The 22,247-nt window shown below is 36.4% G+C and overlaps 1 protein-coding gene across 14 annotated transcripts in view; it reads left to right on the top strand.

Moving 5' to 3' along the window:
- CPED1 (cadherin like and PC-esterase domain containing 1) overlaps positions 1–22,247 on the top strand; it is a 252,263-nt gene that overhangs the window by 37,420 nt on the left and 192,596 nt on the right. For 13 of the 14 annotated variants that reach the window (XR_012132159.1, XM_073238530.1, XM_073238537.1 and 10 more), the window contains exon 4: positions 16,361–16,467. The exons of the other annotated variant lie outside the window; for it this stretch is intronic. Coding sequence is in view for 12 of the 13 variants with exons in the window: in XM_073238530.1 (XP_073094631.1) it covers positions 16,361–16,467 (107 nt within the window). In the remaining variant the exon portion in view is untranslated. The remainder of the gene's footprint in view (positions 1–16,360; positions 16,468–22,247) is intronic. 14 annotated transcript variants of the gene reach the window in all.

Genomic DNA, 22,247 nt, shown 5'->3' with positions numbered 1-22,247 from the left:
GATTTACAGCATGGTGACTGTTAATAATACCATATATTGTATTTTTGAAAGTTGCTGAGAGAGTAAATCATTAAGGTTCTCTTTATAAGAGAAAACGTGTAATTATGTGTGGTGATGGATGTTAACTAGATTTATTGAGATCATTTCATTATATATACAAATATCGAATCGTTGTGGTGCATACCTAAAATTAATGTAATGTTATATGTCAATTATATCTCAAAAAAAATCTCTTCTGGGCATATAATCTCAAAATAATGTTGAATCCTAATCTGACTCCTATATGGCAGAACTTTGAGAGTCCAGACTTTCCAGGTACCTGAAAGATGTTTTGATTTGTGTGTCCCACTGTCCCAAGTGAACTGATCATTTTCCAGCCCCAGCAGCATCCACTGTTACTGCCTGCCGTGGTCCTCTTCCTAACACCCCATTCCCTCAGTCTCTCGGGCTCTGAGGCTCATTGTCAGTTCCTCTCTCTCCTCCAACTGCAGCACACATCAGGCACCAAGCCCTGGGAGGTGAGTGTGTCTGCTCTCGGCCATGGCTCCACTTTCCTTACAGTTACTGTATGTCTCTGTATGTCATCAAAGTGGCTATTAGATAGTGTCCCAGCTGCTGGTCTTTGCTTTCTACAATAAACACCCATGACTGCCAACGTGATATATTCCACAAACACAGCTCTGCTTACATCACTTTCCTGTGCAGAACTCCTCACTGACGTCTCATTTTCTCCTAGAAAGAATGCCTATTTCTCAGCAGGGAATTCAAATCTTCCTATGCCACAGAGTCAGACACCTCCCCCTTCCTCTAGAGCTTGGTTTTGGGACCTGTCTTCACACTCAAATTACCCAAGCAACTTAAAAATTTTAAAAGCCAATGCCCAGGCCTCACTCCAGAAAGTTATGTCAGACTTTTAAGAGAGTATGTTTTTTATAGCCTCCCAGGTGTTATTAATGTGTGGATAGGCAGGACTATGGCAGTTGACCAGCTCACATTTGCCTGATCACATTGCAAAGCTTTCTACTTTGCATTGCTACTGAGGTTTATGCCTCCTGGAATTTCCTCCTTTCTGCCATTTCTTAAAATCCAAATTAATATATAAATTCACCCATATATTCCCTTCAAACTAGAAATGGTGAACAGGTTATCTGAGATTTCATCACACATATTCATACAGCTCTGATGCCTAGGCTATGCTTCCTGTTATATTTTTCATAATTTTTGTGTGTTCACTCATCTCCCATCCTATATTATAAACTTCTTGTAAAGCAGGGAATGTTTTATTCATCCATTTATCCTCTGTTCTGCATAGGACGGTGCCTTGCATATACATAGGAGGGACACAGTTAAATGAATAAGCAATTGACAAAATTAGCCTACAAATATACTATAACATAGCTGAATCTTTCCTTCAGATATTCAAGCACCACTTGCTGCTTTGAAGTTGAGGGGGAAAATAAGGAGTGGGATAGGAAGTAACTATGTGGTAGAGCAAAGCTCAGAACCATCTGAAGAACAATCTACATACCTGCTGCTCTAGTGAAGGTTCTCTGTGACTTTGTTTCAGAGTCAGTCAAGCCAGTAATGTCTCTGTTTTCAAAAAAGAATTCTACCAGTAAGTTAGTAATAACCTCTTAAATAATAGTCATAGTAATAATGTCATTTCAGCTCTTTAAGGAAAAATATGAAAATCATATGTGAATCTCATCATCTGTGCAACAAAATGGTTTATTTAGAGTTGGGAACTCTTGGAATTTCAAAAATCTTGTTTGGCATTCCACCTTATTATCAGAGTGACCAACATGTGATTAAGGTATGTACGGAGCAGAGATGACTCTCAGAGGGCCCCGCTTCTCTAACAGCTAGCTCTATATTTTGTGTTTATTAGAAAGTAAAAGGAATCCTTGCCTGAATGTTTGCTTAAAGCACAAAGTATTGACAGAGCTCCACCCTAGTATCTACTGACGTGCTAGGTCCATGATTCTCAAACTCAGTATGCATCACAATGTCTGGAAAGCTTGTTAAATCACACATTGCCAGGCCCTCCCTCCCAGCAGATCTGCAATAACAATGGGGCTGGTAAAAAATTAGTCCCCCGGTAATGCTGTTTGGTCCTGGACCACATGGCTCCAAACTTCTTTCGGTGTTTCTTCCAGAATCATGAAGTTCTGCTTGCTTGCTATTTAAGTAGCAAGTGACCAAATAATTCTCCATTTGCCTCACCAGGACCCTGAATCAACCTTCCACACTGGTGAGAAGCCCCATTTGTGAATTTCCATAGTTGTTAAGCCCATTAATTACGAGTTGACATGCAAAGCCTTGGTGCATGTTATCTTAATTTTTTATAGTCAAGGCCAGTGATCCCATTTGAAAATGAGAGCAACAAGTAGTTGAATTTAAACTGTCTTTGGACATGTTGGGCTTGCTTGAAGACAGTGGGATCAAGGTAAAAATATGGACACACAATTTATCCCAATGATACTTATATGACCCCAAGGAGAAGCAAGATGGCATTGTGGAAAACAGGAATACTGCCCTGCGTTGCATTGTCTATGTGAAACCATGACTAAATTAACATAGTATCTTCAGATGACTTTCATTTTACAGAAAATGAAGATTTGGGGGCTAGATGACCAGTTGGAAAATACACTAAAAAGTATAATAAATAATGAGGGATATTACCTATATGTGACCAACAGAAGCAGTTCTTTTTGAACATGTTTCTTTACAAGATTTGTATACATTTTAAACAGTTTTCTAGCTTGCTTTTTTAGCATACTTATATATCAGAGGCACATGCCATAAAAACTTGGTGACCATTATTTTGATGGCTATATAAAATGGTATTATATGGATGTATTTGATGTTAATTAAATTTTCTTAATGTTTTCCTCATTGTTAAATATTTATGGTATTTCTAATGTTTTGCTATTGTAAATAATGCACTCACAACATTTTTGTATATTAATCCTTGTCCATACTTCTAATTATTTCTTTAGCATAGATTTCTAAAATTATAATGACTAGAATAGAGAGTAAGAATCCTTTTTGAAGCTCTTCATTCATGTTGTGAAAATTTTACCTAAAAAGATTAAAGCTTTCCCACTAGACATGCAAGAAATTTCCCATATCACCAAACTTCACCAAGATTAAAATTGTCATTTTTAACAAGTGAGGTTGTTTTAAGAATGAGAACTTTACCTGATGTTTGGTGGGAATAGAGCATGGAAATCCAAATTCACAGCTGTACTATAAAACATTAAGTTTCTACTGGAAATTGGTACTTGCATCATAATAAGAATGCTGGGAATGTCAAAATGGCAGGCACATTCCACAGTAATCTGGAGCCTCACCCAATTATCAAGACTAATGAGTGCTTGCATTTCCTTTGGTTTGCTTGCTCTAGGATTCCTATGTATTATTTATCCATTTTTAGAGAAATAGTATATTAAGGTCTAACAGTAAGGCCTTATTTTGTATGGTGCCTGAAATCTCTAATCCATAGCTGTTTCCAGTATAACTATAGCAGGTTGAGACTGATTTTTGTTGTTGTTTTTTTTGTCTTATGGAAAGGAATCCTATTACTTTGTCACACTGAGTATTTTTCAGGTACTCTATGTTACCTCAGAGACAATCTTGAATTTTAAACTGATAGAGATCCAGGTTAATTTTCTATACATTTTAGATTCTATATAACAGTTCATTGGAACTTTATAGTACTTTCGCAGATTTTACAGCACATTTTACAGGTACACAATGTGTGAAAAGACTCAGTGTCATTTTTCTTGGAGAATAATATTTCTTGGATGCATATTCTAACCACATTTTTAGAAAATAGTTTTTCCATTTAAAAGGTGTTGTATATTTAAGGTAGAATTTGAATCAAATATTTGCAAATACAAAGATGAAAGCGAACATTACTCAAGGCCACCCATGAGAGAGAACACAATTAACAATGTTGTGCATTTCCAGGCATCTCTCTTAGCATAACACACGTGTGCACACACATGCACATACACATACTTCCTGTTCCTTGCCTCCTGCCTCTTTATACAATAGTTCATCCCATATGTTTTAACAGATAAAATTTTACTACTTTGATATCATGATAAAAGTTTTGCCATATCAATACAGTCTTAAAAATTTTTATAAATTTTCATATCAATCATTTTAAGTTAGCTTTTTTGATTAGTAACTAAATGCACTGTGCTAGGTACTTTATATACATTAACTCATTGAATTCTCACTCCTACTCCATAAGGTAGATACTCTGTTTCACAGATGAGGAACTGAGCAGTACATCTGACAGTGGTACAGCTGAGGTTTGACCTGAGGACTGTCTCTCTCCAAACTTGAGCCTTTAACTACAATATCATATGAGTTTCCTGAAAGTATATGAAGAATATTTCCTTCCTTCTTTTGAGTATTTTATTGTGGGCATATATCATAATTTTATAACTATAGCCTTCTTGATAGATATTTCGAGTTTTTTCAACTAGTTGCTATAAAATACAACTGCTACAACATTCATCTATACTACATTTTGGAGACTTGAGTTTAATGCTGATTTATTGGGTCAGTGGTTGAAAATATTAAAACGGGTTCTCCCTGCCAAATTCTTTTACAGAAGGATGATTCCTATTTTTACTTGATCAACAGTGCGAGTTCCCATGGATCTTCAATAAATAGATGTTAACATATTTTTAATCCAATAAAATTAGAAATGACGTATAAGTTCATTTTATTAAAAAGGTAGTTGTATTTGCATATCAAGTATTAATATATTATGCTAAATCCTGCTTTTTTAATTCCCCATACACTTTTCACCTACAAATTCTGCTTTTTAAACCTAATTTTTTATTTGTAAATTTATTATATAAAAGATATGAATAACCAGTTTATAGAAAACACATCCAAATGGCAAAACAAAGAAAAAGATCATGAAATTCAGAAAAAGTACAGAAACACAATTTAAAGTACAGCACATCACTTTACATTTTATAGGATGGGCAAAATCAAAAATTGGTGATATCACCTATTGCTGGTGGGAATTCCAGGAAAGGAAGCTTTCATACATTGTTGTTCAAGTATGAAATATTACAGTCTTTTTTTGAAAGTAATCTGGAAATATTTATAGAATTTTAAATATCTGTACTTTTTAAGCTAGCAATATTATTCTTAGGAATCAATTTGACAGACATTAAAGCATCAAAACACAATAAAATATTTAGGCCAATCTTAACATTAACAATGTCAGTGAAAGTAAAGAAAATGATTTTATGTAAGGACATCCAAAGTAAGGGAAATAAGATTACTGTACAAATTTTGAGCAGTAAATAATCAGAAAAATAGCAAATTTTGTTCCAAGTTTATCCAGAGAGATGAAAAATTAATGTTATACAGTTAGAAGAAACTGATTTTACAGAATTCTATTTAAATATGTGAGAGAGAAAATATGCTTCTTAAATGCATAAGAACAATGCACTTCAGAAGTGTGGTACATTTTAATAGTCTTTGGTGTAGTTTCACATTGGCCTAAATAGTCTTCATCTCATGGATAACAGATTTACAAGCCTCTGGAGACATTTCTGATATCACATTGGCTTCTGGGGGCAGGGCCAGTTTAAGAAAGTTGTGAAGTGGATGAAACTTGTCTTACGTGATAGCCCTGTTTACCCATTACCCAGGTCCCTCCTTATCTAAAGCACCCACTTTAGGATCACACTGGTTTGTCCTAGCTTGTCAGGTCACACCTATCATTTGGGGCTTGCTGCCACTCACTCATGAAAATGTGCATTTCTTCATCATTAGTTTTAAGGCTTATGATGTCAACTATTCTAGTAAATGCCCTTGTAGGGCCAAAGAGAGAAAACTGCAGAGTCCAGTTCCAGATAACATGCACGAGTTTTAACTGAGGCATGCCACCGATGAGGTCCTTTCTTGGCCTTAGATTGAAACCACCAGTTGGTGTCTGTTGAGCTAACATATCCTCCCCCCTCGGTAGGAATACTTACTGAAGAAACATGAGGGGTAGTGTAGAGTTGGGAAAGAAGATTGTTTTCTGTGTTTTCTAATTATATGTACGTACTTTTACTCAGAAGCCTTAAATAATAAGATACAAGACACATAGAAGCTGTCACATTTTGTTTCTTGAAAGTTCATCATTAGATCTGGAAATTATTGGAATTTACTACCACCCACTTGTTTATTCATTAAGTGCACTTATCAAGTGCTAGACATTGTTCTAAGTACTTTACAAACATTAACTCACTTAATCCTCATAACACCCCTTAAATACCGGTATTTTTATTACTGAAGGTCCAGGTTTTATGCTTCACATTTGCTGTTTGGAATGACCTTGAACAAACTTAAATTATCTATTACTTGATTTGAAAATGGGAGATAAGGCTTGCCCCATAAATATCTTACAGAAATATTATGATTGGGTTAAATAAATCCCCAAAGATTATGAAAATAATGCTTTATGAATAGGCAATGTATAATCCTGAAATATTTGTGGCATTAAATAATAAGCCATCGAAAGAGCTGATTCTTTTTTTTCGTGTTAGTGAATTATATTTTCTGAAGCTTTAGTTCTCATCTGTGCCAAATTAGTGTGGAACTATTCGTGGAATAAGTTTTAAATCAATGACTTTCTCCTCCCTCTCATATTGCTCACAGTCTCCAGTGCAATATTATACAATATTAAACCAGATATGACTAGATTGCATTCATTGCATTTTAAAGAAGCCATGCAAAATTACTTAATAAAACAAGAAGAAGGAGTAATATTTGGTTAAATAAAGTGTCACAATGCTAGTAATACACTAAAACCTGTGCCATTTTGTAGAATTTGGTATAAGGAGGGTCTATGAAAAATTCTGTCAAGTACTCAAGTAATAAAAAATAAAAAATCCAATTTAAAGCACCAATAAGGATTATGAAGAAGATATTATAACCAGGCATCAGGATATTTTGTGATTGACACTAAAACTCAAGTTTTATTCAACACATGATTGTTAAGGAAGAGCTACGTACAGGACCCTAGAATTGTTGTGGAGTCAGGTGAGTAAGACCTTTGAGGGAGTTATAGGGCAGAGGTGTATGTCAGTGCTTCTCAAACTGACACGTGCATACAAATCACCTGGGGACCTTGTTGTCGCCCAGTTCTGATTTGGTAAGGTCTAAGTTGGGGGCTGACACTGTTTATTTCTAACAAGCTCTCAGTTGATGAAAATGTTGCAGGTCCAAGGGCCATTTCTGAGTAGCAAGAATGGTTAACTGCAATGCAAGATGCAGTACAAGCAGTATGAAAGGCAGAAATAAAGTGTTTCAGAAAACAGAAAAAGAAGTGACCAAATCTGAATATGGGGGCCTAGAAAGGTGCCACAATAGAATCCTTGCTGTGTAAGAATGACTGCTCAAGCCGATTTTGGAGGGAAAAGCATTCCACAACATGAGCCGCGTGCTAGAGGCACACAGTGCTGGGAGTCTCAGAGGCCCACAAGGGGTCTGTGTGGCTGAAGAGGAAGAATGGGCTGCATTGAGAGAAATGAGATTAGGACACTACCTCAAGGGAGCTGTGATGGGCCCTGGGTGCTTTGTTGAGGAATTTGATATTGTGCTTGGAATGCTAAGATTTGTGTTCTTGGAAAATGACTCTGGTTGTAGGGAGGAAGATGAGAAAGAAAAAACATTAGAAGCAGGGAGACTAATTAGGAGGCCTTGCAGAAATGGTGAGATCTTAGGTGTAGAGACTGTGATAGGATTTGGAAAGGTCAGGATATATTTAAGAAATTCTAATTTAGAATTGATGGGAACTGGAAATCAGTGGGATATGGGAATGAGGTATAAGTTGAAGATGGCCTTATACTTTGTAGATTGAGGAAGGAAGAGGGGTAACACCTCTGATGATAAGAAAAGTGGAAAGAGGGACAGGTTTTGGCAGGAGATAATGGCTTCAGATTTGTAATTGTTCATAAGGGCATCTGGAAATGCATCCCTGAAACATGATAAAGATTGAGAAACATGAATTTGGGAGTCAGGGACAGGGAAGGAATAGCTAAAACAATAGATAGAAATAAAATTGCCAGAGGAATTGAATTTAGTGAGAAATAGTAACAAATGTAAAGAAAGGATAGGAATTTGGGGAGCTGCATGTATTAAGAGGAGGGTCTCAAACCCCAAACATGATTCATTTTTTCATTCCTCTGTATTTTAAACACCACTGGAGTTTTTATTAGCAGAGAATGCATCTTGCATAAAATGTACTCATTTTTTGCTTTCTGCATTCTAGTGCTGATTGGTTTTGTAATACAACATTCTTAGTACAAAATACTTGGCAAGATAGGTAATTAATATGTGAGGGTTTATGTCTAACTATCTCCAAATACTTAACAATCATCATTTTCTCTGGAGAATTTTATTCTGATTTTTTAGCACTAAAATCTATTCTTCACCCAGATTTTCACTGAATATCCTTTTTCTGTTCCAAGAGCCCATCCAGGATATCACACTACATTTGTTTCCCTAGGCTTCTCTAGGCTGTGACAGTTTCTCAGACTTTCCTTATTTTTGATGATCTTGGCAGTTTTGAGAAGAACAGGTCAGGTGTTTTGATGACCCTCATTTGGGATTTGCCCAATGTTTTTCTCATGATTAGACTGGAGTTATGATTTGGGGGAGTAAGACCACAGAAGTAAACCATTGTTCTCATCACATCATATGAAGGATGTGAACAATCAATATGACATATTGTTGATGCTAACCTTGATCACCTGACTGAGGGAGTGTTTGCCAGGTTCTTCTACTGGAAAGTTATCTTGTTCCTTCCCCTTTCCATACTGTACTCTTTGGAAGGATATCATTATGTGCAGCTTCCAACTAAGGACTAGAAAGTTTATGCCCCACTTTCTTGACTTCAGAGTAGCTATGTAAATTATGTGGCATTTTTCTACATGGCAGATTTGTCTCTTCATCCCTACTTATTTATTCAATCATTTGTACCAGTATGAAGTCATGGATATCTATTTTATACTTTTGATTATAAGTTAATATTACTTCAGTTATTTTGTTTCTCAAGTTTTTCCAGATTTGGCCCTTGGCTCCTGTGTCCCTTGACATACCTCCATCACTGATTTTCTTTGTTTGCTTGTTTGTTTTTGAGCTCTTCCTTACTTTCTGGCACTACAGTGCTCTAGGCTCAACTTATATGTTTACTGCTCCAGCCCTTGAATCAGCCATTTCTCCAAGGACCCCTGATTCCTTTTATTGGAAAATGGTATTAGGAAGCAATATCTGGACACTAGGTGTAGCCTGATTTTTAAAATGCTACAGTGTTGATTTCTCTTAAGGTCTTTTAGGCTGGTGGGAATTCCAGAAATGTAGAAATTTGCTAAGATGGACAAATGAGAGTTTTCTCCCAGAAAGACAATAGTCTTGAGAGCAGTGAAAGTTTAAATACACATACACACATATACAAACAGTTACACTTCAATAGAAGACTACAGAGGTGACATGAAAGTCTTTAAAAAATTAATTTAAGAAACCTGTGGAAGGAACTTTAACAAGCCTTCTAAAGTAAGCATTTCTTGAGTTTATTTCATAGGAATAAACTGATGTATTTCCTTTTTCTTTTTAATGGAAAATTTCTTCAGAGCAGGAGTCCTTTAAACTTTTGTAAAAATTTAAGTGTAATACTGCCTTCTTAAGTTTATGAGTAAATTAGAAGAATTTCAGGGGCTCAGAACCCTTCAGCAAAATGATACCATTGATCTTCACAATGCCTCATAGGGCAGAAAAATGATAGACATTAAGAAAAGAAAACCTGATTTCTAATGTGGATGTACTACATCAGGGGAGGGAATGGGTTAGAATTTCTCTGCAGTGAAACACAAAGTTTTCATCATCAGGTTTTAAAAGGATAAGGAACCAATAGCAAACAAAAACACATGACCTGAACCTTGGAGTAAGGAACCAGATTTAACTGAATTTTGTGACCATGTTGTATAATTAATTGAAGATCTCAAGATTCTGTATTTATGATTGCTCATAAAGTGAATTCTGAAAATTGAAATATTCAATCCAATTAAGATCTACTAAGTGTCTACTATAATCAGTGTTGGATACAAGAAGGTGAATGTTTTCTGTCCTTAAAGAAAAGCCATGAATAAAATTAACTAAATGCTATGTTACTGTTCTGTAGATGCATCATATTAGGAGTACAATTAAGGGAACTGGTAAATGTAGCTTGAAAGATTCAGGAAAATACATAGATATTTGTCAAGGCTAATTTATGTCCAAACAATCTTGTGGTGGAATCAAGCATAGAACCTAATTCATCAGCAATCAGTTAATAATGTAGCAATGAATGTAATGCCATCTACTAATTCTGGTAAAGGATGGATTCAGAGGAGGTAAGACTTTGTTATTCAATAGTAATTTTATAATCTAGTTGTGAAGAGAAGGGTATACAGGTGGAATAGTGAGCACATGAAATGTCCTTCTGTTATATTATAAAGGAATATTATGTATTATTTAAAAATTAACCATCTTCAGTATTTCACACTAAAGGAAAACAGATTTTAGAAATCATCCCACTTGTATCCTTATGGAATAAAATAATCTAACACTGTAAATAAGTAAATGAGGCTTGGCTTTTGTAGCTAAGTATCTTGGAAACTCTTGGCCAAGTTTCTTTTCCAAGTCAAACTTTATAAACCTTTTGTGCTTCAAGCTAATGTATGTGTTCACAGAAAAGTTCCCGTAAGTAAAGCACTTGGTATCTGCTATGATTTCTTTATAGTCAATGAATGGTTTGCTTTGTTTTCCTTCCATTTACTTCTCCTTCATTCTTTCTAAGAACTAAAATATATATTTATACCCTTTTTTAAAAACTACTTTGACATTTTTCTCACTATTCTTTCATTTTTAATTTTTATAAAAGTATTTCAGTATCCTGTCTTTTCATTGAATTTTAATTATAGATCTGTTACCACGTTCAGTTATTCAGTCATTTATGCATTTAACAACTCTGTAAATTCCAGCCACTGTTGTAGATACTGAGAATGAAGCAGTGTACAAAATAGACACAGTCTGCCCTTAGGGAGCTCATATTCAAATGGGAAGAGGCAGACAGTAGACGGACAAAAAATATGTACTCTGTCAGATGATGATAAATGCTATGGAGAAAAATAGAGCAGGAATAGACTTAAAATTCTGAAATTTTATACCATGTGCTAGGAAGCTGAAGTTGTCATTCCTTAAGTTAAACAGCATTTATATGAATGATGCTATCTCAGCGCTTTCTGCTGTTCTCTAGGTTGAATTACCGATCCAGGAGACTTTATCAATGAGGGAGGTCATTTGAGAGACAGGAAATGATTGTTTGCTTTCCATGGCAGCCTGCCTATGAGAGACGAAATAGTCTACAGGCAGCTCACTCCTTAGGGCAGTTGCTTGGTTAAAACAAAACAAGGACAAGAACCTTTAAAAGTAGCTCTTACTTTTAACACCGAGATGTTAGGTGGTTCCTGAGAACATTTAGAAAAGGAGAAAACTACTGTCAGTGATATTTTATGTCTGAATAAATATATCTGGACCTGACAACTTGTTCTAAATTTGTCTGGAGAGTCTGTGTTGCCACCGGGGCCAACACTGAAGAAGCATGTTAATGAGTGGTGTTCTCAGCAATGGTGCTTCACAGTGCATGGGGCGAAGCCTGTAGATTTCCCATGTTTTTGTAGTTTTGAGATGGAGCATGGAACATCCACAATCCTGTTTTCCTAGAACTATGCCCTATGACCTATTTAATGGCTTGACTGCCCCTATCTGGGAGCTAGTCCTACTCTGGTTTCTTTGTGACAGGGAAAGAAACCATTTTAACCATAAAAAAATCTAAGAAACTTCAAGATTTCTTTTCGAAAGTAGGTGGAAGCCAAGTTAATATTTACAGTTCCCGAGTACAAGTGCAGTTGAGCACTACTTCCTCTGACATCTGAAAATTTTACTTACTTCAATTACCAGTGGTATTGCTAATAATATTTTGGGGTGCTATCACTGTGTCAAGAGTCTAAGAATGCCTGAGTTATACATGTTATAGTAAAGTTTCCCTCCATGGTCCCAAAGGAAAATAGATGTACTGGACAATAGTTGGGAAAATACCAAAGCTGGAGAATTCCTCTTTGTCTCAGTTTCCTCTGTTATAAAGTATGTGTAATAATTGTTTCTACCCCACAGTGTTGTTGGAGATTCTGTGTAAGTTAATATAAATGAGGCATCAAAAGCTAAATTTCTTTGTGGCCTTATGTCTTTTAAAGGGATGTCATGGTCATAAACATGGCCTCTAGAGCTGCAATTCCTGTATTCAAATTATCTTCCCACAAAGTTAGACAGCTAACTTTGGGGAAGTTACTTAACATTTTGTGCTTTTAAAAAAAAAGGGGGAGGAGGGATAATCATATCCAGCAGGGTGTTGTGTGGAATAAGTGAATTAATACAAATACTGAAAAAATATATGGCTTATCGCAAGTGCTCAAGAACTGTGCCCATTGGTATCATCACTACTATGACTACTTGTGTATTAGCGTGGCCTTGGCGTCCAGATTCTAATGTAGTACACTGAAGAGCTAGGCTGGATCTCATAAAAGTCTCCTCTTCCCCTGCCAGGAAAACCTAAGAAGCCACCATCCAAATCGGCCTGGGTCTGCTTTGCCTGTTTCTTTCCCAAATTCAAGTGTGACTCCTCAGCTCTTACATTCTAATGTCAATCTTCCGGGGGCAGAAGAAACACATTAAGTAAGACCAACACCAAGAGTGTCTGCCCCAATGCCTCAGAAAGGAGTCTGTCTGAGGCCGCTTGAAACTGTGCTATCCCTGAGACAGGACCATGTGGGAAAGAGTCCAAAGAGAGAGATGAGGGCAGGCCTGCCTCAGAGTGGGACCTGCGTGCCTTTAGCAATCTAACTGGAGAGAAAAGACCTAAAATGGGAGAGAGAGCCACAGGCCACCCTTGACTTTCCCTGGCTTCTGAGAGAAAGAATGACTCCAAGAGGCACATTTGGGTCCTCGCCCCTTTAATCTAGCCAATAAAATACCTTTGGAGTTGAAGTCACCTTACTCACCCTTGTGGGAGAGCATGTCCAAACCTGAAGATCAGTGGGTATGTGCAGACATCCGCTTAAGACCAACTGACCAAATACCACTTTCCCTACAGTCATCTCAACAAAACCACTTCCCCTAAGGAGCAAGTCTAATTCATTAAAAGCTAAAACATGGAATATCAACTCGCTGAATGAGCAGTTCATGAAAAACGGAAACACCAGTGTTTTACACCGGGTCTGGCTCACTGCTATTCCAGGCAGGACCCCGACAGAGTTAAGACCAGGCGGGGCCACTACAGTAAGCTGGAGAAAATGTGGAAGCTGTGCTCAGCCCTCGTCAGTGGCTGCCTTGTAGGATAGGGACACAGTATTGCCATAGTGTCCAAGTTTCAAATGAAGGCTGAAATCTGGATTCTTACGTGAATTGTGCTGATGTTTGCATTTTGGCAAATACTTGAAATTAAAAACATAAAGAAATGAAACATAAAGAAATGCAAGCCAAACGTACCCCATATGCAGGCTTGATTCTCCCATGTGCCTGCTGTCTGCAGGCTCTGCTGTACATTCGTCCACTAACTGCTCACGCTTGCAGCTAGTTGAGCACAGGCCCAAAGCGCAACAAGATATAGTAATTTGTAATCTTGCTGAGACACAAATCTGTATCCCTAGTGCTCCAAGGTTGACTGCTGAATGTTATTTACTTAGCTACTGAGTGTGCTTTGTTCTCTCCCCAGTTTCTGAATGTCAGTGTGTGTGGCTTTGGGGTTTTTTAAAACAAGCTTGTATACATAGTACCACTCAAAACAAGTAAAGCTTTTGCTTTAAACAAAGGCTATGGGAGTTGGGGGCGGGAGTTGACTTCTAATGTTGGAGATGGAAATGAAGAGAAAGTGAAAAGGTCTGCTAAATATTTAACTAGGAAATAGAGATTTGGCCGTTTGGAGTAGAATTCAGTGAGGGGAACAATAGGAATTTTGCATGAAAACAATCAGCAGTTTTCAGGCTATCATAGCAAGAATTAAGAAGTAAATGAAGAGATCACTTGAAGTTTTTATTATACTTTACTTGATTTTAAGAGGAAATTTAAGTACTATATAAAGTATTTTTTAAATACTAATTTTTAATTTAAAATATTCAGTATTTTTGAGAGCTGAGGGTAACCCTGATGAATGTCAAGAAATTGTGATGCTTTATAAGTTATCCTAAATTCTTTTTACCGTTCAGTTCTCAGAGATTGCTTCAGCAGTGACTATCTGTACTTTTTCTATTTACTTTCATATTTCTCATATAGCATTCTGCTCATAAGAGATTCTTAATGAATTCATTGCTTTGAATTATTTAAACATCTTCCAATTTTAAACTTTTATGGCTTATATATAAATATTTTCTATCAAATCTATAAATTGTGTGTGTGTCTTGGGTAGTAAAGGGTGACATGCCTCAGACTTGGAGGAATATAAAACATATCCAAACAATGGAGTCCATGATTTGAAATCATCTCTTTGTACAGCCTTATCTTTTAAAAATATTTACTTGAGTATATTATGACAGGAGGTTTCTCCTACTGGGCTAGAAATAATATTGAATGGAACAGCCATTGGGTTTTCCCTTTTGAATCCATATCAAAGCTTTTGGCTGAAAATACCATTTAAAATAAAGTATTGGAATCGTCATGGAGTATTTGGTTTTGGCTATAGGAATCTGTATTTTGCTTCCAAGTGATGGTGCATGTAACAGGGTAGACCCTCTGGTCCAAGGCCTGATGGTTATTACGTGGACAGATTTCTTCTACCCCTAAATTGCCTTGTCCCTTGAACTGTTTGACTGTCTTCCCCCCTCTTAGGATACATCTAGCAAACAGAGAAGCTCTAGGACTAGGACTCAGCTGTTGACTTGAGTTCGATTGTCTGGGTCCTTTTGTTTGGCACAAAGGTTTCTTTTCTAGCAACAGGACAATTACAAACAGAGGAATCACTAACTCCGACAGCACAGAGCTTGTCAAACTGTAAAGGATTGATTAGTGGAGAGTGAAATGTCATTCCTGATTGTCATAGATCATCACTCTTCGATATCAGTCTTTTTTCTTTTTTTCCTATTAAGACCTTCTTTGAAAGCATTATGTCTTCAAGTGAGAAATTCTTCTGGAAAACTTTTTAAAGACAGGATTTGGAGCTGTTGGTTATTTTCTAGCTTTCTAGAAGCCACTATGACCCAATGTTGGAGATGACTTGTCAGGTTTGGTGTAAATAGCTATATCTCAGGATACATCAACAAAAGATGCCCTGTGTACAGAAATTGCTTATTTTCTTTTAAACTGGATTTCTATCCAAAATAGGACAAATTTTCCAGGTAATATCAATTCTTTTATACATAGTGTTCTTTTTCTGGTTATTTTTGAGAAACCTATTTCTATATAGTCTCTAAGGTAATGTGTTTAGCACCCTGTTGTGGGCTAAGTATTCATTCATTTAACAAACAATTATATGCAAGGCATGTTGATAAACATTTATATAAATAAATCAGAGAGAATTAGGAAAAATAACTCAAATACACAAAACAATTTAAAATGTTCATTGAAATAACTGAAATATCGTTTGCTTTGGTGCATGTCATACTCTTTATTTTGAGCTCACTTCTTTCAAAAACTAAACCACTAATTCCACTTACACAAAAACTGTCTTAAATTTTTTTGTTGAATTTTACTTTCTGCCTGCGACACGTTTTCTTTCTAAGAAATCTTTTGAGGTATATTTGAGGTCTAAGATCTATATAAAAGTAATGGTGGTATGAAGCCTAGAACAAAATATTTGGTGTTTTGACTTCTTATCATTATTTGATTTTGCAACTCTCCTATCTTAAAAGGCATAATAATCTTTTTTCTTCCAAATCTCCAAATAAGACTATAAATTTATAAAACTAGTGACTTAAACCACTCTACTTTTTGTCTTTTAAAGGAATTTTATGGTATCAGTGCCTTCTTAGCTCAGTAGGCAGTGTTGTCATCCTCATGAAGGAATTTTATGGTATTGCCTCTGTAAGTGAATTTCCTTTAAGATACAATACTAAATTTTAAAATGTTAGGTCTGTTAAAGTGTAATTGTTAATTTTAGTAACTTTGAATATTGACTTTTAAAAATATTTTGAATCATTCTTGTGTTTTAGAATTTAAATAATTACATTCTTTAATCTGAAGAAGTAAGTGGTTCCTTTAGAATATCTGATGAAGAATTATTTACTTTTGAAAACTCTTTGGCTGTTAGGTGATTTGGACTCTTGGGATCTGCTCATTTGCCTGTCTTCTCAGAAGGCTGGTGGAGAACCCTGCATACCCAAGGAAGGCATATGTCAGTTAAGTTTACATCAAAAGGTAAATATTACTCTTCAAAATGTGCACAGATTTTTCAGTCCTATGATATTAACACTGGCATTTCTTGGTCCATAATGTTTAAAAAATGTCTTGAAAAAGTGGAACCATTACATCTTTGGAGAAATTTCCAACAGCCATACCTTCCACACTACCATAAAGTAGCCACTACTTTTTGTTTGCTAGTATTCCCCTCAACTTAAACTGCTACTAATATGGACCCAGTGTTATCTAGTAGGAACCAAAGCTTCATCTGGAAGTCTATAGCCTATCAAGTTTTGCTTACCGTGGCCACACGTTCATTCAAAGGAGTAAAGTCTTTATTTTCTAGATCACTATTTTGACTTGTTCAAACCTAAATTGGTACCCTGAATTACAGTAAAATTTCTACAATTTCTTACTAACTTTTACAATTGACATTCAAAGTTTAGTCTATTTTGTCTGAACTTAAAAAATACTTTTAAAAAGTTAACTAGCGGAGGATATGAACAGACAGTTCTCCAAAGAAGAAATTCAGATGGCCAACAGGCACGGGAAAAGACGCTCCACATCACTAATCATCAGGGAAATGCAAATTAAAACCACAATGAGATATTACCTCACACCAGTTAGGATGGCCAACATCGAAAAGACTAGGAACAACAAATGCTGGAGAGGATGTGGAGAAAGGGGAACCCTCCTACACTGCTGGTGGGAATGTATACTAGTTCAACCATTGTAGAAAGCAATGTGGAGGTTCCTCAAAAAACTAAAAATAGAAATACCATTTGACCTGGGAATCCCACTCCTAGGAATTTACCCAAAGAAAACAAGTTCTCAGATTCAAAAAGAAATATGTACCCCTATGTTTATTGCAGCACTATTTATAATAGGCAAGATAGAGAAGTGACAAGTGTCCATCAGTAGATGAATGGATAAAGAAGAGGTGGTACATATACACAATAGAATACTACTCAGCTATAAGAAAGAAACAAATCCTACCATTTGCAACAACATGGATGGAGCTAGAGGGTATTATGCTCAGTGAAATAAGGCAGGCGGACAAAGACAAATACCAGATGATTTCCCTCATTTGTGCATTATAACGATGAAGCAAAACTGAAGGAACAAAACAGCAGCGGACTCAGAGACTCCAAGAAGTGACTAGTGGTTACCAAAGGGGAGGGGTGGGGGAGGGTGGGTGGGGAGGAAGGGAGAAAGGAATTAAGGGGTACTATGATGAGTACACATGGTGTGGGGTGGGGGTTCAAGGGGAAGACAGTGTAGCACAGAAAGACAAATAGTGACTCTGTGGCATCTTACTACACTGATGGACAGTGACTGCATTGGGGTATGGGGGGGGACTTGATAATATGGGTGAATGTAGTAACCACATTGTTTTTCATGTGAAACCTTCATAAGAGTAGATATCAATGATATCTTTATTTTTTAAAAAGTTAAATAAAAATTATCAAATGCCTGCAATATGCAAGTCACTATCCTGGAAAATGTACATATGATCTATTTTTGATTCCTATAACAAGTCATTAAGAAAAGTGTCAAAACCAATAGCTATTTTTCAGTAGTAAAGTAGTACTGCAGTAGCTATCCTGATCATTTGATATTTCTGCAACTGACAGTCTTGATAACTCCTTCCTCTTATTACCGTTTCACTCCCTTGGCCTTTGTGCTAAACATATTCTTTTGGTTGTTCTTACACATCTTTGGCCCTTCTTTCTCTGTTATCTTCATAGCCACCTTTCTTCTGTCTATTCTTTAAATGCCTGTGTTCCCTAACCACTCCTAAAGTTTCAAGTTTTGTAGTTGATCATATCGAAATCTACATGTAAGGTTCCAGGCACCTTCCCAGACTTCAGGCTTGCATATGTAACTGCTTGCTGAACATCTCTGCTTATATGTCCCACAGACACCTCAAAATCAACATGGAGAAAACTAACTCATGTTTCCCCAGTAAATTCACTTCTACACTTGTGTTCAGCTCTGCACAATGTCCGTTTGACTTGTCATAAGCATGATTGATCACTGTGTGTCCCTTCCTAAGATGGAAATCTGGCACTTACCTATGAGTTCTTCCTGTCCCTCGTCACCTTCATTCATCTCTAATACTAAGGAATTTAATTACTAAGTATTTCTCAAATGTCTTACTATTCCATATTTATCAAATATCATTACTTACTACCTTTATTGTGGTCAGTCACCATATCTTACCAGGACTATTGCTGAATCTGCCTCACTGATTTTTCTGAAGCAGGTATTTTGTCCCTGAAATCTATTTTGTGCACAGTTAGATGGTAAAATATAAAGCTGAATTCACCTGGCTACTCCTGTGCTTAAAATCTTCAATGGCTTCCCATCAGCTACAGGATAAAGTTTACAATACTTGCTGCATATATTGGTCAATCTTCAGAAGGAGACAAGTGCCTCACTCAAAAGGGTTTGACTAAAGAGAAACCAATGAATGAGTTATTTCAGTTTTTGGTAGAATAAGAGAAACAAAAACAATTAGAGGCACCTAGCAACCGGCAACATTGTAAAATTTTTCTGAGCTTTGTCGGAAGGAGGGTATATAGAAGGAATAATGTAGCAGAATCTAGTTAGAGCTGGAGCCAAGAAAGAGGACTCATAGGAAAGGAGCTATGAACACAAGGGAATGTAGCCATTGCCAAAGCAGAGTGCAGTGGAGAGGGAGCTGAGAAGATAGGTGCTCAGCCTCTCTCTACTTTTACCCTCCCATCTCTTGCCAAGGTCTCCTGTTGGTGCCAGGCACCATTCTGAGTGCTTACGTATTTACTTATGTCCATTCTTTATGTATGAGGGGTCTGAAGCATAGGAAAGTTAAGAAAATGGCCTAAGACCTCATAGCTAATAGATGAAGTGAGCAAGATTCAAACTCACGCAGTCTGGCTTCCAATTCTGTTTTCTTCACCACATCACTATAGAACCGTTCTAAATAAATATTTAGCCATTGCACCTACAGCCTAGTTAGTCTAATGAATATTCTTAGATACATAGATTCTAAGTGCTACATGTCACTTTGGAGCATGAATAGTTTGAAGCTTTATGAACCCTGACTTATTTATATAAACACAACTATTCAGAAGAGAAGTTGCTTCAAATTTGTTGGGAATTTATGATTGTCAATGAATTTAGAGGGAACAGAGAAAGGGCACCTGCTCAAATTAGGATTACTAATCACATCAGAGCTTTGGAATTTAAGTGCTTAATGAAAATGATCATAAGATATGTTATAGAAAACACATGGCCAGTAGTCTCTCTAGTCAGAAGGACAGTTATGTGAATTCACAACATGTATCGGTCCATGTGATGCTGAAAGTGAAGTGAGGTCCACTATTTGGGATAACACTAAACTTAGTAATTGGGCCTATATTTCACCTTTAACAGACAGGTTCTAGTGTTTCAGGAGCAGAGGGATTCATTTCTAGCTCTGCATGTGTGCAGTATTAGCCCTCACTAAAGCCAGGGTGCCGTTTTTAGTCTTGGAGCACTGAGAACTGCTGCTTTTACTGCATTTGAAGACATTTTCAGGAATATTTGCTGGAATGATAATTGCATGTGAGAGACCTGGGGATAAAAAACATTTTCCTTTTCTTTGAGAAAAAAAAGTATGACTTTTCTTGTCATTAATTCTTTTTCTTGCAGATGATACTGAACAGCTTTCCAAGGTCTTATTTTTGATAAAATAAAAGGTATAAACATCTGAACCAATTATCAAGAAAAAAGAGCAGTTCCCTAAAATAAAATGAGAGGAACATGTGACTCTCAATGTTCATGGTGACAAAAAATTTTTTTCCCTATGTGCTTTCTTGTGCTTAATAAGGGGCCCAAATTCAAATGTTCACTCTCCTTAATGAGTTAGTGATATTACTATAGTTGTAGTTCTTATTTTTAGATGTTTTCTAAATATTTAGAATTAATTTGCTGTTTCACTTATTAATTAAATGTATCTCAAAATAAGAGTGAGTTTTTCTTTTGCTTCTGATAATACATAACAATTTAGATGAGATTATCCACAGATTAAGATTATGGAAGGTATGTTTGGATTGAAGTCTTTCTAAATGCACATTTCTTTTCTCCCAAATTGATCTCAGAAATATCTTAAGGCTCAAATGTCATAATTACTTTTATGTGCATTCTAATCCTTTCAAGGATATTAAAAGTTTTATGCCAAGAAAAACAGCAGTCTTTGTAAAACACACACACACACACACACACACACACACACACACACACACACACACACACAGGAATATATAAAGCATTCAAACCCAGTATAAAATCAGTATATATTGAAGGTAATTATTTAGGTGATAATGATTTGTCAGTGTAGATTCTTTAAATGTAACAAGTGTCCACTCTGGTGGGATGTTGATAATGGGGGAGGCTGTGCATGTGAGGGCAGGACCGTATGGGAAATCTCAATGCCATCTGCTCAATGTTGCTGTGCACCTAAATTTATCCTCCAAGAAAAAGCCCGTTAAAAAAATAACTATCACAGTGTTAAGCTGGAGAAGTCAGCATAGAGAAGTCAGCTGATCCAAGTTAAAACTTCTTTGATGATGTACTTGATAATGACTCAAATCTCATACATTTTATGATGTGCAGTAAAAAAAGAATAAAGGACAGTAGGATATAGAAGAGCATTATTAAGTTTGACAATTAAAAAGTTAATATATATGAACATATAGTTGATTTAGCATAGCTGTATTACCCATAACCCTTGAATATGTTTATTTCTTTGTGCCAAGTTATTCAGTTTAAATGCTGAGCTTGGTGCTTGGTTCCAGAGTATAATGGAAATTATGTTTTAGGTGTCACCACTCCTGCAACTCTGAATTCCAAAGAGGTGTTTTGGAGAAAGGAGCATGGGAAGAGGTCATTGGATGGGGAATGGGCAAATAGAAGGTGGAAGGGTGATAGTAATTGCTTCCTTTGGCTTGGCTCTGGTGTTTTAAAGCAAGTGCTTTGTTGATGCTGAGTTAGTTCAACCTTCAGATCCAAGGCCTCATCTGAAAAGTTATTTCTCTGATAAGACACAGTAACTTACCCTTCTGTCTGAAATCTCTGCAAGCTGTACTCTGTCTTGGCAGCATCTACATGATTCTTCTGGCCTATTAGTTCAGTTCTTGTTCTGCATTTTTGCTAGGTCTGTTCTATTTTTTTCAGTTTGCATGGGATGGGACAGCATATCTGGGATGCTCCAGTATCTGCAAAAGGAACACATTTGCTTTGAGTTCTTCAAGAAGTGGCAGAAGGTTTGAAAATGGCCCTGAGTCCATACATAGCCTGTAATGCTGCTTCCCTAATGCTGATTCCCTTTCTGCATCCTTCTGTTTTTAAAGACTCCATTTAGTCAATTGCAGCTGAGTGATTTTGCCTGATGTGGGGCAAAATAGTTCAAGTTGATTGACTTTTGAAGCTCTAACAATCAAATTTAGAAGGGTTCTTTATGTATTATCTTAAGAAAAGGACCCAAACCTCGAATATGGGTTCCTGTACTTTTGCACTATTCTGTCTCTCCTCAGCCTGCCTTAGGAATACTGAATTGAAAACTTAAGACCTTTTGAAAACATTCCTACACTTAGTCACTAAACTTTCTCACTTTTGAATGTGATAAATGTAGCCATCCCTAAATTCTAAAGCGTACTATACATAGAGCCTTTTCTCAATTTTCAGGGCAGAAAGAATATAAATTCCTTAGACTTAAATATTATCTTTGGAGACTTTCAAAATTGAGTATTTAGGATGTTGCTAGTGCAGATTTA

This window comes from Manis javanica, chromosome 6, assembly GCF_040802235.1.
Source record: "Manis javanica isolate MJ-LG chromosome 6, MJ_LKY, whole genome shotgun sequence".
Taxonomy (NCBI): Eukaryota; Metazoa; Chordata; class Mammalia; order Pholidota; family Manidae; genus Manis; species Manis javanica.
Note: the sequence above shows the minus strand (reverse complement) of the source record. Positions and strands in the feature narration are given on the sequence as shown.